Source organism: Cheilinus undulatus, linkage group 18 (assembly GCF_018320785.1).
Source record: "Cheilinus undulatus linkage group 18, ASM1832078v1, whole genome shotgun sequence".
Lineage (NCBI taxonomy): Eukaryota > Metazoa > Chordata > Actinopteri > Labriformes > Labridae > Cheilinus > Cheilinus undulatus.
Window position 1 is genome coordinate 16006410 of NC_054882.1, and position 18786 is coordinate 16025195.

The 18786-nt window shown below is 38.1% G+C and overlaps 1 protein-coding gene across 1 annotated transcript in view; it reads right to left on the reverse strand.

Moving 5' to 3' along the window:
* Positions 1-16692, reverse strand: part of dph6 (diphthamine biosynthesis 6) — a 106988-nt gene extending 90296 nt beyond the window's left edge. Inside the window, exons 1-3 of the mRNA XM_041812162.1 lie at positions 16586-16692; positions 16100-16191; positions 14874-15058 (exon numbers count right to left, since the gene is read on the reverse strand). Of these exons, the coding sequence (XP_041668096.1) occupies positions 14874-15058; positions 16100-16191; positions 16586-16608 (300 nt within the window). The 5' untranslated portion in view covers positions 16609-16692. The remainder of the gene's footprint in view (positions 1-14873; positions 15059-16099; positions 16192-16585) is intronic.
* Positions 16693-18786: the final 2094 nt, after the last annotated feature.

The following is an 18786-nucleotide window of genomic DNA, read 5'->3' on the forward strand; positions in this document are numbered from 1 at the left end:
CTTCCACTTGACCATGGAGTCTCCCACATGCATTTAGGTGAAGCCTAGTCCAGATTTAATATGAGTCTTCTTCAACAGTGGCTTTCTCTTTCCCACTCACCCATAAAGATGCTGAAACTTGTAACTCCTTCAGAGTAGTAATAGGTGGCCTTTCTCACCAGTGAATCATCGATAAAAGCTGTAAGCTGTGGAGAGGACTAGAGAGCTGACCGGCAACTGGTGAGACACCCCGGCATGCCAGAAAAAGCCCCGGTACACTAAGGGGTCCAAGAGCATTTGTTTTGTTCTGAAAATTTGCTCTCAAAGTAAAAAAAAAATAGTCTTTAAAGCTCCTGTGAGGAACTTTTGATATGGGTGGACTTTGTCGCTCCCTCTGGTCAAAGCAGAAAGTAGATTTTGCTTTCTTTCTAAACACTATATCTGGCACCTACCTGATGGCAGCTGTTAAAAGCTGATGATGACTTCATAGTTATCAGTCTCATTGCTGATAATCTTGTGTTAATTTCAGTTTTTTTTGTAACATGCCCATATCTCCTCACAGGAGCTTTAATTTTATCATGACGAAGATAAAAAAAAATATTACCAAAATAAGCCTTCTTAAATGGAGTGCTTTAATCATTTCATAATAAGATATATTTTCTTGAATCTTTTATGCAATAAACACTAATAATAATCAAATTATCCCAGCATTTAAATAGAATCAGAATAACCAACACAAAGCACACACATGTTCTTCAAAGGAACAATGTTCAACCACGCTGTGGTAGTGGCTCATGCCCTTGGCAAGGCGAGATAAGGCTATCAGCCTCCATCATCGCTAAACAAGATTGAGCAAAGTACATTAAGCAGAAAAATACAAACAAATTACAAAGGCTTGGGGCAAGGCTCTTTATCTAATGTTTGTGGGGACTGTTAGCGTCAGTTGGAGGGAAATGGGCCTGCGTCTAATAGATCCTGCCCCGCCACTTCCACATGGCCAGCGAAACAATGCACAGTGCCATTATCTCAGCGCTAATGCTATCCTTCCTCATGTGCAAAACAAGCCCTGCAATCTTAACCCCACTGCCACGGTGGTGACCGGCGTGAACACAAGTGGTCTCAGACCAAAAGAAGAGATAACAATGGCTATCACATGGAGAGGTGAGACAGAGAGACAGATGTTTGGAGGAATCTAGCTTTAAAATTCTGTATGAAAATGCGCTGAAACAAAACTTCCAACTAAGTGATTATCTAGTCTCAGGCTGCTTGTAAGCTACTTCCAATAACACACCATTTAGAGGTCTCTGTGCACCACAGAGCAGCTACAACAAGCCTGCATTAGCTTTGTTATTGATCCGATCTCCTAAACCCTCGCTGTGACCCCAGAGGTCATGATTTATGTATTAAGCAGGTTTTTAAAGAAATCCATTTTCCTGTTGAGCCCCCGATGTACGTCTAATGCTGCACCATGCCGGTAATCAGAGAAGGGCTGCTCGTTTGATTTTGACCGCCCCTCCCCTTTTTTGTAGTTCGCACCCCTCCTTGATGACTCCTCTCGCAACACCTCAGCTCCTTAATCAATACCTCAGAGCTCCCGGTTCAACTGGAGATTCCTCCGCCTGCCTGCCAGCCTTCCCCTCCTTCTTTTTTCCCTTCCCTCAATCGAACTCCCTCCTTCCCTCGCAGCAGGATGCTCCTCCGTCAGGTCAACCCAGTCCCGGGCTTCTGAAGGGTCTGGATGAAAGTGTAACGACAATAAAATGGAGACAAAGATGCAAGAAGAGGAAAAAGCAAGTGAGAGGAAAGAATACAAAAGAGTGTTTAGACTTGTGGACAGTCTGACTCTGCACTCTCAGAGGGCCTCAATTCTGTCGATAATGTAGCGGCAATAGAGGCTGGGGATGAAGGAGGAGGTGGTTTGTATGTTTTAAAGGTCGGGACAAAACGGGGAATAGCAAAAGAGGTTGGGCAATTTTTGGAAAAGGATTACTAACCTTAAAAAAGGATGCTTAACAACAGTTTCATCTACAAAAGGGAACTCTAAAGGACAAAACAAGAGTGGCTTGTAGGCTGGCTAGATTTTTGCCTATTACCAAATATGATTCATTTCAGCCGGCACATTTATATACTGGTATTCAAAATGCATTTTAGACTTAAAATTTCAGCCTATTAAACATGATGGCAAAACACACTTCAAAGAAGGGTTACTGGATCACGGCAAAAAACAAAGTCCCTCTAGAATCATTTTTGCAAATTGAAACTGCCTTTCCACTACTTGTTAGATTCAGGCCCGTCCACATATAGGCGAATTCAGAAGCATACGTAAAAGTTTTTTGTAATATCTTCATTTTGTGAGGCAATAAACGCTACTTTTTGTAACCAGGTCCCAGAGTTAACAAACATGTGGGCAGTCAACCGCATCTTTCTTGAAACAATTATGTCATACACAGCATAGCCCTCTTAAGCCACATGAGCATGTCCAGCCAAAACAAAAACAGCAGATTACAGGGTTGTGTACCTGCTTTATACACATGCTCCGTAACCTTGGCTTGGCATATATACTACAGCGTTTTCAGTGGTTCTGTGCTTATTACATTTTCCCGAGAAGATCTTGCGTTTACAGAAAACATTTTCAAAATGAAATGGAAATATGTTGTTTTTGTCTTCGTGTGGACAAGGCCCCAGTTTTTGCCATATTCGTTTAATATCTTTCCGTTAAAGTTGACTCAGTTTCTCCTTCTTTAACTGACTTTTATGAACATCATGGATTAACTATGAAGTCTGACATTACTTTCCAGATGGTTTTGTTTTTTTTTGTGCCCATCCACATTGTTGGCATTACCAAAGAAAGTTAATTCAGATTTAAGAAAAGGGGTTTACATTTTGTAAAGGGTGATATACTACAGCAAAAATGCTTCGATAAGAGGGGTCATTATTTAGGTAAAAAATTAAACATGGTTATTACAACTTAGCTTTGCCCTGATACTGGCTCTCCCCTTTACCCCCCTTATTGGTGGTCTTGTGCATGCATACACTGGATTTTGTTCCATTTCATTGATAAGGTGCAAACTTTGGTTGTTTTCCAGAGATTTGGAGAAACTTTCACATTAAAGTAAGAATTTTTTTTCTCAGAAAAGAGTTAGATCTCAAGACACTGACTAAAATGTACTAACGATCATGGAAAAACAGAGTAAAATATAATGTATGAATGTATTTTGGGCTTTTAGCTACAGTTCTTTTCCCCGCAAACTTCATTGGGACCCATTTTGGGTCCTGACCAGGGTTATAATAGTTTAGGATTTTTTATTAGTTTTTATTTTTATTTCATTTTCACTTTGTGTGTTCAATTTAGTTTTAATTAGCTTTTACTGCTGCTCTGTTGGCTTAGTTTAGATTTGATTTTGCAAAAAATGCTTTGTTTTAGTGTAGTTTTATTAATTTTAGTGTTAGTTTTAGTTTCTTTGGATACATGTCAGGACTGAGTGAACATCATACATTTTTAAAACATGTTCAAACAGGCTACTCTCCACTTATCATTTTATTTATTTTAAGATGATGTTTGAATACAACTCCAGACATAAAACTACCACTGTGTGAATCTTGACCAATCACATCAGGCCAGTCAGTATGGTTGTGTCAAAGACTAAAACTAAGGATAGTTTGTCTCTATTTTTATTTTATTTTAGTTTGTTTTGTAAGCGCACTATATAGTTTTAGTTAGCTTTCATTTCTTGGTCAAGCTTATTTTTAATTTAGTTTCATTTAACTAAAAGGATTATTGAATTTTAGTTTTAGTTGTTTAGCTAGTTTTAGTTAACTGTAATAGCCTTGGTCAGGACCCATCAGTTGAGAACCACTGGTCTAAACTAAACAAAAAACATTGGCGAAATTTGTCTTTATATTCAGCTTGTCAAAATTTTCTACATCAGGTGCTTCAAAATGATCAAATCTCCGTAATTCTAAAGATCAGCAGCATTAAAAAGGCCAGAAACTTCATGATCTTTGATCATAGTTAGTCACAACCAAAAGAGATTTAAACACTGACAAGAAGTTTGCCTGTAATTTTTGATGATCAAAAACGATAAATTGCCTAACATTGGTGCCAGGACTTGCATTTTTTTCATTGCCTGGTTCCAAACCTCTCCTTTCTTTTGATATTGCAATATAAAGCGCAGAAAGATATGATACCTCATTGTTAATTATTTTGCATATCAAACCTTAAGACTCAAGACAAGGGATGTATGAAATTGGATTTTTGCAGATATCTAATATGCCAATATCTACCAATCAATTTTAGCCAAAATGATATAAATACTATAGCATACTATACCATACCATACTATAGCTACAGAACTGTTCAGAACTTTAAGGCATTTTTGGGCAAAAACTAAAGCTGAAAAAAGACGTTTAATGGCAAGTACAGGTACATCTCAAAAAATCAGAATATCATGAAAAAGTTCAATATTTTTTGTCACTCTTTTCTGAAAGTGAAAATCATATATCATATAGACTTGTTACACATAGAGTAAAATATTTCAAGCCTTTATTTCTTGAAATGTTGATGATTATGGCTTACAGATAAGAAAACCCAAAATTCAGCCCAAATCATCATTGACTGTGGAAACTTCACACTGGACTTCAAGCAATGTGGATTCAAGGTCCCAGAGTCTGGAGGAAGAGTGGAGAGGCACCACGTTCCACATTGCTTGAAGTCCAGTGTGAAGTTTCCACAGTCAGTGATGATTTGGGCTACCATGGCATCTGCTGGTGTTGGTCCACTGTGTCTTCTGAAGTCCACAGTCAACGCAGCCATCTACCAGGACATTTTAGAGCACTTCATGCTTCGTTCTGTTGACAAGCACCATGGAGATGCTGATTTCATTTTTCAGCAGGACTTGGCACCTGCCCACACTGCCAAAGGTACCAAAAGCTGGTTCAATAGCCATGGTGTTACTGTGCTTGACTGGCTAGCAAACTGGCCTGACCTGAACCCCGTAGAGAATCTATGGGGTATTGTTAAGAGGAAGATGAGAGAAACCAGACCCAACAATGCAGGTGGCCTGAAGGCCGCTATCAAAGCAACCTGGGCTTCCATTACACCTGAGCAGTGCCACGCTGCATTGATGCAGTAATTCACGCAAAACAAGGCCCAACCAAGTATTGAAGGCAAAGATATGAACACACTTTTCAGAAGCCTGACATTTCTATTTAAAATATCATTTTTTTATGGTCTTATGTAATATTCTAATTTTTTGAGACACCGAATTATGGGTTTTCATTTCTGTAAGCCATAATCATCAACATTTCAAGAAATAAAGGCTTGAAATATATCACTCTATGTGTAACAAGTCTATATAATATATGATTTTCACTTTCAGAAAAGAGTGACAAAAAATATTGAACTTTTTCATGATATTCTATTTTTTTTAGATGTACCTGTAAGCCTTCCTGAGGGCACTACTGGGTGGAAAGAAAGACTGACACAACCCCAGTCATGCTCTGGATGTCCTTACATATTACCAGGGGCATGGGAAAATACTCTATTAGCAAAAATAACAAAGTTCACACTTTAGGGTGGAGAAAGGGGTGTAAGCGGCAAGAAAACACGACCCAGGGTACTGTCTGGATGTCCCAAGGGCCCAAAAACCACCAGGGATGAAAAGGCCCGAATGAAAGAAATACTGTCGAGCTTGACCTTGGCTGCTGGACAACATACATATATGTGCTGACATGTGTCTGGCTGCCCTCTCCAGCCCCCGGCTGTGGCCCATTGGGCACTGTAATGAACCCTTAGCACAAAAAAAATTTCAATGCTGTTCTTTGCTCATCTTTTATTGAGGAATGTGGTCCATTTCTGATAAAACTGTGGCTATACAATAACTAGATCATTTGTGCTAATCGCTACATCGGCATCAGCCATGACTACTAGCCTCCAGTACAACTAAATCCCACCTGTAGCTACTGCCTCGTTCCCCACAAATGATAATGATTCGTCCGGTCTGTTCTCAGACCTGGCACAATTGTTTCTGATTGAAGCTTTGCAAGATAGATCTTCCTGATGACAGATGTGGAATCTGGACAATCCATCTGCTTTGCAAGGCTAATATTATCATGCATCCCTACTGGCTTGATAAAAAAAAATTTAGGAGGGAATGATGTTATCCAACCCCTGACTTCCCATAGCTAAAGGAAGAAGTAAAAATCTTTGTAAGGAAAAAGTCTAGTGCATTACAGGGTAAGAAATTAGATTTGAAAGTAACATTTCCATCGTTCTCAAAGCCGGGTCTCAGTACGACAGAGATGTCACATCGCTGCTAATTAAAGCTGGCAGAAAGGAACGTGTGCGTAGATATCATCTATTGTTCCTCATCACTCTAATGAGCTTAAATGTCTTTGTCTTTATTCATCAGCTCAAAGGTTGCAGAGTCGCTGAAACCGAGTCGCAATCTTTTCAAATGTTATTTCTTGCTTCATCGAGCGATTGAAGATTGGGTTGCACCTTCCAAAAACTTGCCGCCATTGGTGCCCTATAGGCTGTGCTACTTTCAGCATCTTTGTGTTTTAATGTTTTGTATCTGCTGGAAAAAAACTTATAAATACACAGGAAAAGGCTTCTAAAAAGAACAGACGGTAAAGGATGAGCCGTGAAAGGGCTTCTTTCACCGCAGAGTGATGAAAGAAAGCAAACTGGGGCAGAAAAAAAAGTGCCAGAGGTGTGTAAGGAGAACAGAGATAGACCTGTTATCATGTAACAGAGGCCCTGTTTGACCTGACCTTGAACACACAGGCGTGTGCGAGCACATACACATGCAGGCAGGGTCACTGGGCATAAAGAGCCACTGTGTCAGGTCACAGAGCACACAGAGGAGGATAAAGGACTTGAGGGATGTGATATGACTAATATGAGGGGTTTTGCAGGCCTTCGGGGGGACTGGCGTTACAGCCGGGGGTGACTGACACTGCTGATCTGTATCACACATCAGAGCGGATCACAGCAGAGGAAGGAGGACCAGACTTAGTAGGAAATCCAGTTTGAGAATCTGCACAAGCACAGACACAAGAAAGGAGATTAAAAATGCAAACTGAAAATATTTAACCCCTCTGCTGCCATCTTTTATATATTCTAGTTTTATTTAAATCCAAACCCAGGAGGCAGGAACACACCCTCACAGTCAATGATGCCCAAAAGAGAAAAATCCCATTTCTCCTTCCTCACAGAGTGGGTTCAAAGATCAGCACCTAGCAGGATGGGACGGGGTACACCGTGGCTTGCATGTCTATCAGGTTACACACATCAAAGCCACACAGCCAGCGATGAGAGCAAAGACGCCAGCAATAGGGCCGCATTGTCATTCAGCCATTATCACTACAGCCAGGGGATGGACGGCTCATCTCTCCTGTCATAATTGGGCGTTTTTTTTACCCCCCTCTCTATCAACAATGCTTCTGAAGAATATGATCTCTTCCTTTGAATCTTTTGAATGGCTCCAAAACATGTCTCACAGAGGCCAAAGTGGTTCGTCAACTTCAGGGAGTGAGCCGTAGATGGCACTGTTGGCTCATGATACAAGTCTGTGAGCAAGGAGGAGAGAGGCGAAGGAGGAGGAGGTAAGAGTATCCACACTTAAAACTCATCAACTCCGGATCTGAGAAAAAAAATGTCTTTCATCTCTGCTCGAGTGTCATTTGCCAAATATAATCTTGTAACTTCTAATTAATTCAAACTGCTAGAAAGAATCTTTCAAAATATCACACTTTTCCAAACTGGTGCTTTATTCGGATCTTTTTCCAGTATGGGTGATTTAACAGCTTATTATCAAAAGAAGTGCTTTTTCTCTCTTCCGTCCCCTATAGCATTCTTTCATCAATCAGCAACACAACCAATGTACGGATGAGTTTTCCTCTATAGTCAACAGCACATAGATAAAGTCCTGATTATTTTTGACTGATATTGACATGTAAATATGAGAGCTTACACTTTAAACCAGCCTTTCCTGGCTCATTCTAAGACCTAAAAATCATCTAAAGCCCACCAAAAAACCCGAATACAACCATAACATGAGACTTAAATATTTATCTTTTGTTCATCTTATTTTTGTTCTCATTCCGGCACAGGCTCACCAACTTCCAAGGTGCATGGAGGATGAAGAAAGTCTTGAAGAGAATAGAAATCTCCAGCAACACTTGTAGTTTAGAGAAAAACTTTATTCTTATTTCACTGGGTAATATGAAACAGTCAACCACAGTGAGAGCCATCATCCACAAGTGGAGAAAACTTGGAACAGTAGTGAACCTTTCCAGGAGTGGCCAGTCCAAAATGACTCCAAGAGCACATCAAAGTTCTTAAAATCAGGAAGTAGTAGTAGTAGTAGTATTTATAACAGAGTGTCACTAGTTAATCCAACCCCAGTTAGACCATAACACCAACAAAATAAATAATAAAGAGGCGACATGGGTGAAAAAATCTTCAGACTGCTATGTTACTTCTGAAACTTAAAATAATAAAGGGAGATGAATTAACATCTATCATCATTCAAAATGTGATTTAATGTTGTTTTTTTACATTTCTATTGTTCTTACTTGTCATAAATGACCTCTCACAGCCCACACTTTGTGAAACACTGCTCTAAACACTTTCAGGGTATAGCCTTTACAGAAAATCTGGCATTAAATTGAATGCTTTTTGTCTATATTCTAGGACCCCAATGCATCTTCAATTTCTAATCTTTTACATCAGTGACTGTTATGTGCATGCTTTGTGCAGGTTACAAAATAAAAAATGACAAGACAGTCTAGAAAATGTATGTTATTGTAGTATGTAAACAAAGCTTTCTTTGACATGCTAGCAGTGCTGATATTAACAGACTGTGCTGGTATTACACTAGAAAAAAGCTGTTTTTTAATTTGAAAAAGTCTTTTAAATGTTAAAAAAATATGGGCCCCAGCCTCAGCTCCAACACCAAAACTTGGATTTCCCTGTCATTTACATGTACACATCACTAGAATGTAGGGCTGAATGATTTGTGAAAATAATCTAACTGGCTAAATAATCTAATTTTTTTTCCCTCCCACAATACTGGGATTGTGATTTACTTTGGGATTAGTTAAAGGTTCCTCATCTTATGTGTTGTTCAACAATCATAAGCATGAAATCATTATTTACTACAACAAGCACGACATAAGATAAGTTAGACTAGGGACAAATGATTCTGGATCATGTAGCAAAATCGATATCAACTGCTATATTGAAGGAGATCATCATTTTTTCATATAATCCTCATTTTTATGTAGAAAGCAATGCACAAACAGTAGGATTTTTGTAGATAAAAAAAGACACTCAAATGTTTGCATGATGTGTAGAGCATAAAAAAGAACAAAGATTGCACCAAACTGGTATTTGGACACATTAGGTCAAAGAAATACTGCACTGTTAAAAAAAACTGCAGCACGCTTTATTGCAATTTAATCTAATTTGCGATAAATTCCCCAGCCCTATAGATTGCAACGTTAACTTTCTAGCTTTACAGGCACAGCAGAGCTTTAAAGGTGCAATGACAGCTCAACATGCCAGAGCATAAGCAAGCGTGCAGACTGACGTCAGATCTGTAAAAAGCAAATTACTGACCTACTTAAGAATAGTTGCTTCAATTGGCTTCAAAAAATTGAATTAACTCCGGTCAACAAGTTGTAACTCAAGTTAACTTCTTTCAACTTCTTATGTTGAGATGAATGAACTTAATTCAATTGCTTGTTAGCAATGAAAGCAATTATTTGTAGTAGTTCCACAATTTTCTTTCTAGAGTATGATTGAGTTTACTCAGGATCAGATGTATGCTTAAAACTAAATTTAAGAAAAAAAGCAGAAAAATTAAAACACAAGTATAAAGACTGACAAAAGCTACCAAATTTAACACCTTATGGTCTTTCACTTAAGACTATTTAATACTTTTTAAAGACTTAATTTTTGCAAAATTCATGAGCCGCTTTAATACTGTAGACATCCTGACTCAAAAAAAAATGGAATAAATGAAAATAAATAGGGGAAAAATATATACATTTATAATAAAATACCTTTTTCAAGACTCTATATTTTAAACTTCCATTTTATCTTCAATTTCTAATCATTGACAACGATGTGCATGCTTTGTACAGATTGCAAGATAAAAAGTGACAACACAATCAAAAATGCAGATAGTATTTGTTATATTAGAATGCAAATAAAGCTTCTTTAGACAAACTAGCAGTGCTAATTTTAACAGAATCGGTGCTAGTATTACACCAGGAAAAAGCTGCTTTTTATTTGCAGAATTCTTTAAAATTTAACAAGTATAAGCCCTAGCCTCAGCTCCAATTCCTTCTCCTCCAACTACTTCTCAGAAGCTTGCATTAACCTATCAGTAACATGCACTCATCACTACCTTGCTCAACTGCCAGAGCATAAACAAACTTGCAGACTGACATCAGACCAGGTGGAGTTCAACTAGAATCTCAACCATCCCAACCTCTTTATAAATATAAACATTGGAAAAAGCTACAAATATAAGACCTTATGGTCTTAAGGGCTCTTCAGTCAGTCAGATATGGTGTCAGTCATTGAGAGACAGATGATGGAAAACAAGAACATGTCAAGGCCAAGCATCAACAACATTTCCACTAAAAGTTTTTAGGACATTATCTAAAATGTCTGTGAAAATCCTTGATCATATTTTTAAAGCATCTTGTAAAAAGTACCCTAAAGTGTTTCAAATATTTCCCAAATGTTCTAGTGAAACTTTATCATAAAGCCTGGTCATTGCAATAAAAAAAAAAATCCCCTAACAATTTCATGTAAATTCTTATAAATGTGCAAACAAATTTCGCAAAATTTTGTATCAAATGCCCCAACATTTTCAAATACATCAACCAAAATTTAATGAAAATTCCCCCAAACATCCAGACATATTCCCTGAAATTTCTATGCAATTTCATGAAATTCAAAAGGACACCCTACCCCAAATTCCCAACCAAATTAATACAAATATGACTGATAAATTCCTAAAATTTCCATAAAAATACCTTAAAAATGTATGCAAATTTCCCAACATGTACACACAGCTTTCCTGAATCCACATAAGAATGGCTGAAAATTTTCCAATAAATTCCCCCAAACACCCAAAAAAATCCCTCTAATTCCTATGAAAATGCCAAAAAAATAGAGCAAATTTCCCACAAAACTTACAATGAAACCCCAAAATATACAAACGTATCCTCTAAATAGACTTGGAAATTCCTGGAAATTTTAAATTACATTCTCCCAAAATTTTAGTCAAACTTACTTAAACATCAAAGGACATTCTGGATTTCTATGTCAAAAAATCTAATAGCAGAAATTATTACTAAAGCCTAAATGTAATGCCCTCACATGCAGGGACTGAGGACATTCAAGTGACCTGAGTCCTGACTCTTTAGGGTAAAATAACGGATTTAAATCAATTTTCTAGCTCAAAAATGTGGTAAAACTCAAGTTTAAGAAACTTTGATAAATAAGAAAGCCAAAAACGTGACTTTAGAGGCTTGAAATTTGAGAAAAGAAAGTTGTGTCATTATGGTTGACATCACTCAGTGAAAGAGAGGAAGCCTGTTGTTTACGGTCCAGGTCTGCTGATGAAGGTGAGAGGGGTAAACAGAGGGACGAGAGGGGGTCTGTTAGCCTGCAAGGGCCCCGTGGGAGACCAGCTGCCCTGATCTATGGCCTGTTTGACTGCTGAGGTCAGACCAGAGAAGCCCTGGAAATGTGAAATTAGCAGCCTTTTGCAATTAGAGCCCTGACCACAGGCAGAGAAGCTCTATGGCATCACAAATTTGAGAGGAGGCCAAAAAAAAAGGACTGAAACTATGTGAGTGTGTGCATACAAATGAGAAAATACACAAACAAGTGCTTTCTTGTGCAGCTGTGAGTGTAAATCCTGTGATTCTTACAAAAGACGACAAATAAAGTCAGGAAGAGGCCGCAAAATGCCCCGAGGCAGCCTGACTGGCCCTTGCCACCCAGGCGATGTGCAGACATGCCGGGGCCCTGGAGCAGCAGATGAACATGTCTCCACACAGACCTCCACTCCTCCTCATTTACACCACGTCAAGCCAGCTCAGCTCTCAACAACAAACTCCAATCCAACATCCCATAAGAGCCTCTTAAATTTTGATGCTGCGAGTTAAAACGAGAGGTTGTGTTGGGTTGCAGAGGGGGAAAGAGTGTAACACAGGATCAATCCAACACCCTGTTTGTGCTGACAGCAGGGAGAGCTGTTGCTGCTGTCAAAATGTGCGTCCAGGTAGCTTTCTCATGGCTGCAGGCGGTCAGGTAAGGCAGGCAGCACCAGCGGTGTGTTAAACACACACGCAGTTGTCTCGAACCTGTCAGTCAGCCACCCTGCGCCCGCGTCAGACCACCGAGGTCTCATACATAATTTGGCATCAAATGAATATTTTCTGTGTCCTGGCAAAAGTGGTATTTGATGAAATATTAATCAAGTGATTAATTTTTGCATCTGATCTTCTGTCAAGTGAGATAAAAAAGAATGATTTTTTTCCTGTGAACCCGGTTGTTGAAGGGCACCTCTCTCCAACTTCACACATAAAACTTTCATTAACTCATACAACACACTCTCTGTTTCCCCAAAGTGAGATAAAAAGAAAACTTACTCTAGTCTAAAAGTGAAATCCAGGCTTACTAAACACGACAGACTAAAAGCACTGGCACAGTTTTTTAATCCTCAGAGCAGCTTGCTTGCACTTTGTGGAAGTTACCTTGGTCTATTAGTGTGCGGGAGGCCAGATGAAGTGGGACAGAGTCTTTGAGACACTGCTGATGGGCTACAAGAAGGACTAGTTAAACATCACAGCAGTGAGACATACGTCCTGAACCTGAAATGAGAAGTTTAGTTGTACTTTAAGAGCTTGTTTACCGAAAAGCAGTCAGATATACACTACAGACCATGACCATGGCCAAGACACTAATATATGGAGTTGGAAGGCCTTCCACAAGATTCTGTTGAGTGTTTTGTGGGAATGTGAGCCCATTCATTCAGTAGAGCATTTATGAGGTCAGGCACTGATGCTGGACGAGAAGGCCTGGCTCACAATCTCCCATCCAGTTCATCCCAAAGGTGCTTGATGGGGTTGAGGTCAGGCCAGTCAAACTATGTCTTTATAGTCCTTGCTTCGTGCACTGGAGCACAATAGAAAAGGACCTTGCTCAAACTGTTGCCACACAGTTGGAAGCAAAGCATTGTCCAAACTGTCTTGGTATGCTGACGCATTAAGATTGACCTTCACTGGAGATAAGGGGCCTAGCCCAAACCCTGAAAAATAGCCCCATACCATTAGCCCTGCTCCACCAAACTTCACACTTGGCACAATGCAGTCAGACAGTTAACATTCTCCTGGCATCTGCCAAACCCAGACTCAACCATCTGACCACCAGACAGAGAAGCGTGATAGGTCACGCCACAGAATATGTTTCTTTTATGCCACTCCATCAGATGCTTGGCATTGGACTTGGTGAAATGAGGCTTGCATGCAGCTGCTCAGCTATGGAAACCCATATATGAACCTCCCACTGCACAGTTTTAGTGTTTACATTAATGCCAGTGGAAGTTCAGAACTCTTCAGCGGTGGAATCAGCAGCATTGGCGACTTAAGTAGTACACCCCTTAGCAGTCGTTGACCCCTCTCTGAGGTTTAACTTAGCTCTCTGCTTCATGGCTGTTGTTCTGAAATGCTTCCACTTTTGTTTTTTTTAATAAGTGATGCAAAACATTTCATGACAAGTGAAGGACGTCGCATCAGTAATGCATTGCAGAAAGATACAATAGACAGAGGTCATTGTATGTCTAAGTTAAATATATATGTGTGTATACAGGGAAAAGAAAAGTTCAAGAGAGAGGAACAAAATAATTACAGGAAGACAAAGAAAATACATTTTTAAAAATGAAAAGAAGATAAATAAAGAAAAGATTAAAAAATACAGATAAAATGTAAAATGAAATAAAATAGATGGACAAGAAACAAACAAGCAAAAAAGTAACAATATAATGAGAGAAAGGGAAAAAATAAATATTCTAATAAGGCCTTGCAATTCAAAAGGGCCCCAGGTTGGTGCTTCGGCTCAGAATTATTCTTCTTTCCATTTTTTTCTATTTAATATTTCCCCCTCTGATCTTTGTTTTTTTTCCCTTGTATTATTTCTACAACTCTACGAAGTTGAGGTTTCCCTACCTCAGTTGCCCCTAGACCCTGTTGAGGGAGCCAGCTGATAGGTTAACCTCCTGATGTTTTTTCCTCCAACCTTTAGGTTAAGATTCACTTCCATTTTGCTGTCAAGCAACGATTGACTACATCATATTTCCTGAAGTGGGCGTTCACAACAAAGGCAGTGAAGAAAAATAACAAATAACAACAAGTAGCATGTTTATCATTTATTTAACTCGGCTTTAGCAGCACACGGGAGAGTTTGCATAGCTGCAGAGCTCACAGCTGCTTCTTTTACTCCATCTAAAGCCATAGCCCACTTACTTGGCTCACCATGGATTTTAAACAAGCGATTCAAAGGTTTAAACACACATTTGCACAGTTACTTATGTCGCTATATAAGGAATTGATTCGGTGCTGGGCTAAAAAGACAATCCAATGCAGCATGCAAGGTGTGTTAAAGCCCCATACAGGAAGACAGCGACGCTTTGCAAAGCAGGTACACTTGCTACATTGCTGTTATTACAGACGTCAAACTTAGTATAATATATCTCTGAGTGAATGAGTACTCTCTGACGTCTGGACCTGGCTTTATCCCAAATTTCAGGCACCATCAGCTCTGCAGACTGATGCTTTTCACTAACAGTGGTGAGAAAGGGGCTTACCTTCACAAGCTTCAGCAGCTCATAGAGGTCCTCCACTTCGTCCCCCTCTGTCTGACTGTAGTTTCTGCCGGTGTCCAGGCTGGAGCCCTGGATGGTGCGTCTGTAAAGCGGGAGATCCATGGCCTCAGCATATAGCTCAATTGCTTGGTGGCCCACTGTCTGGTACATGTAGCTGTCCAACTCATCTGTAGCAGGGAGGAGAGAGATTATAAAGCCATTGATGATGAGAAGAAATATAATGTAAACTTTAGCAATCCCTAACAAATAATTTTGCTGCAAGGTACACCAACGTTACAGTAAAAAGGATGTTTTGAGTGTAGTCTCCGAAAGCACTCGGAGAGCACAGACCTCCACCATTAGCCCTATGTCACTATAGTACAGAATCCTGTAAAACAATTCCTGGATCTAGACGGTGATCCGGATCACTCCAAAAATCTTATCAGTTCTTCCTTATGCCATTTCTGCCATTTCCTGAAAATTTAATCAAAATCCGTCCATAACTTTTTGAGTTATGTTGCTAACAAACAAACTAACGAACTAACAAACCCTGCTGATCACATAACCTCCTTGGCCAAGGTAAAAATGCACCTAAAAGCCAGAGGCACAAAGTGATTTGGGACATTTCTGTCTACATTTTGACACACAATCTCAAGCCAGGTGAAATAAGCAAAGAGGATGGACTATATGCCTTGATTATACATTGGGGAATCTGGCGTTACATCAGTCAAACCAATCAGAGCACCAGTTTTTATTCCCTGAAGAGGCTAGGTGTGCCTGTCCTCTGGTGCATTGATATACACAACATTTGTTTTATTCTCCTTAAATACAATAGAACAATTAACTCCAGGTGTCTCTTTAAGCTAATCTCTTTTTATAGTGCCTCTGAACACACGAGATACTGTTTGAGATATGCTGTTGGAGGATTTTAAATGTCGTTTAACATCAGAAATGATCAAAAAGATCCTGTGCACACTCCCACATAACTTTATTAGTAAAAATTCAATACACACTACATTTCTCACAACAGCTTAATCAGCTAAGTGTTAGTGTTGCATCTTTAAACCTTAAATATAAGCAAGAGTAATAGAGACACTTATGTATTTTTTTGTTCTGCAGCATATGTTTTCAGTTCTTATTTGTTGATCTGCAAAAGTGCAGCTGGCTGTCCCATTTTGCAGAGCCAGCCCTTGTAGATCATATAAAGCCCAGCAGGGCATCTTCCTCACCTGTGTTTGCAGGACGGAGGTTGGCCAGCGCTACAATCTGGTGCCCAGCAGAAACACACTGCATCATGTTGTAGCAGCTGTCTTTGCCCCCACTGGAACACAGCAGGAGAAACACGAACAAAGGTGACTTAAAGCTGTGTTTGGAGCATTTATATGCAGACTCAGACATTATAAAGACGGCAGTGATAATGATAAAGGACTGTGGTAAGACAGCAAATAAATTCATGATGTTGCACCTGGTTTGTGGCTGCTTTTACATCATTACACAGAAACTGAAAGTTAGCAAACTCACAGCAGGATGCTCTTCTATCGGTTTTACACAACAAATTCCAAATGTCACATGTTTTCATCATGAAAAATGACAGCCAAATGGAAAATCTGACACCTCATGGGAACTAAACAGCCATCATTTTCAGTCACTTTCATGATAAACCAGTACATCAGATGTAGATCGGTGAGACGTTTAAACCAGTATGGCGCTTTTACCTGATCAACGCGACCACCTTCATCTTCAGCTTTTTAATAAAGAGTCTAATGACGGCAGAATTATAGTCTATGATGGTCCACAGACTGATAACTCTGCTAAGCAACCAGTGAATGTACACAAACACATGTGAGAAGTAGACTTCCGGGTTGTCAAAGGACCCCAAAATGAAATAAGCTGTCCTTTAATATGCCTGATAGAAAATCTGTCTGTGGCGTGTTTTCATTTTCTATTTTATAAAACTAAAATTCAAGGTCGTATGGAGGCATTACGGACAGTATTAGTTAAATAAGGTACGTAAAGTCATTCAGAGTAAAGAAAATAAAGAGAAAAAAACTCAGTACTTTACCCAGAATCCAAACAAAAGACACAAAATAGAGCCAAATGATAAAGAAGAGATATAAAAACTTAAAATGACCGAATAAATAGTGATAGAGAAAAAAAATTAATGATGTTGACGATTATAAAAGAGATAAAAATAGTCTGCTATTTCCCCAATTAACTCTATTATTTATGGAAGTTTTTTTCACAACTTAAAAAGATATATATGAAGGTTAGGTAATTGTTCAAAAAAATGTTCAAAAAACTGTTAAAAAACAAAACAAAAAGTACATAAAAATTCTTGGCGAAATAATGAGACAAAAAAGACATAATTATGACACAAAAGTGGAATGATAAAACAAATAGTCAAAATGATTCCACAGTAAGTCATGATTCTAATATAAGCCAAAACTATGAGAAAGAAAATAAGTATGAGAAGATAATTAGTTAGAGTTATGACCTATAGTGGACTTATTCTTATGAGAGGAAAATGGAAGTTATGAGATAAAAAGCCAAAATTATGAGATAGTCATAATTCTAAGAAAAACATCGCCCTTATAAGATGGAAAGTTAGAATTATAAAATAGCTAGGTAGAAGTGTGAGATAGTAGGCTGACACGTAATTATGACATAAAAGGGCGAAATTATGAAATAAAAAGTCACAATTGTGGTATTATGTCAAAATGATAATATACAATTTTAAATTATGAGACAAGAAGTTATAATTCTGAGGTGTGTGGGGGGGGGGGGGGCAATTACAAGCTAATTAGTGACAATTATAGGAGCCATATGCTAAGTCATTGTAATGATATAAAAAGTTGAAATTATGACAGAAATAGTGAAAATTATGAATAATATAATTAAAATAATTTTTAAAAAAATCATCAGACTTAGGACATATGGTAGACTGAGTCATGATTATGAGATAAAAAGTCGAAATTACGACAGACATAATTCTAAGACAAAAGCCAAACTCTGAGACAGAATTTGATATGATGCTAAAATTAGTCAGAACAATGAAATATAATAGACAGAGTCATAAATATAAAATGAAACATAGAAATAACGGGAAAGTCAAAATTATAAGACAGTAAGTCATAATTCCTAGGAAAAGTCAAAATTATGAGATCAAATTTTAAATTATGAGCCAGAAAGTCATAATTCAAGGGGAAAAGGTTGAATTATGAGATTATTACTCTCAACTATGAGATATATTAGGCTAGTTCATATGCCTTGGATTAAAAAGTCGAATTATTGAAATAAAAATTCATATATGAAATAGTATGTTCAAATTATGAGATAAAAATTCAAAATTATGAGAAAGTCAATATTGAGATAATAAGTCAGTAGTATGATATATAGTAGGTTTAGTCCTAATTGTGAGGTAAAAGTCAAAATACTGAGATAAAATTACAAGAGAAAAAGTCAAAATGATAGCTGTAAAAGTCATACTTATAAAAAAAAAGTAACTTATGAGATGAACACTTATCATTTGGCTTATCTTAATATCATAACTTTTATCTTATGTGACCTTTTCTCAGAGTTATGACATTCTTTCTCATGATATTTCCATTTATTTCATAATGATTATAATAATCGTATCATATGACTTGTTGTCCCATAACTTCCTTTTCCAGTAATATCCAGCTTTTCTTTGTTGAGTGGTGAAAATGGGCTTTCATAATTATTCATCAACAGACAGCACAAACAAAGTATGCATTCATTCAAAAGCAATGCTAGTCTTGTTCAACTATTTTTATTCTTACACCTCTTTTTCCATACGTTAAATTTAAATGGGATATTTAACAAATCAATCTTTGAGTAATAGCTTTTTTTGCACATTACTAAAGTAGAGTCATATTTTGTATGTGTAAGTTATACA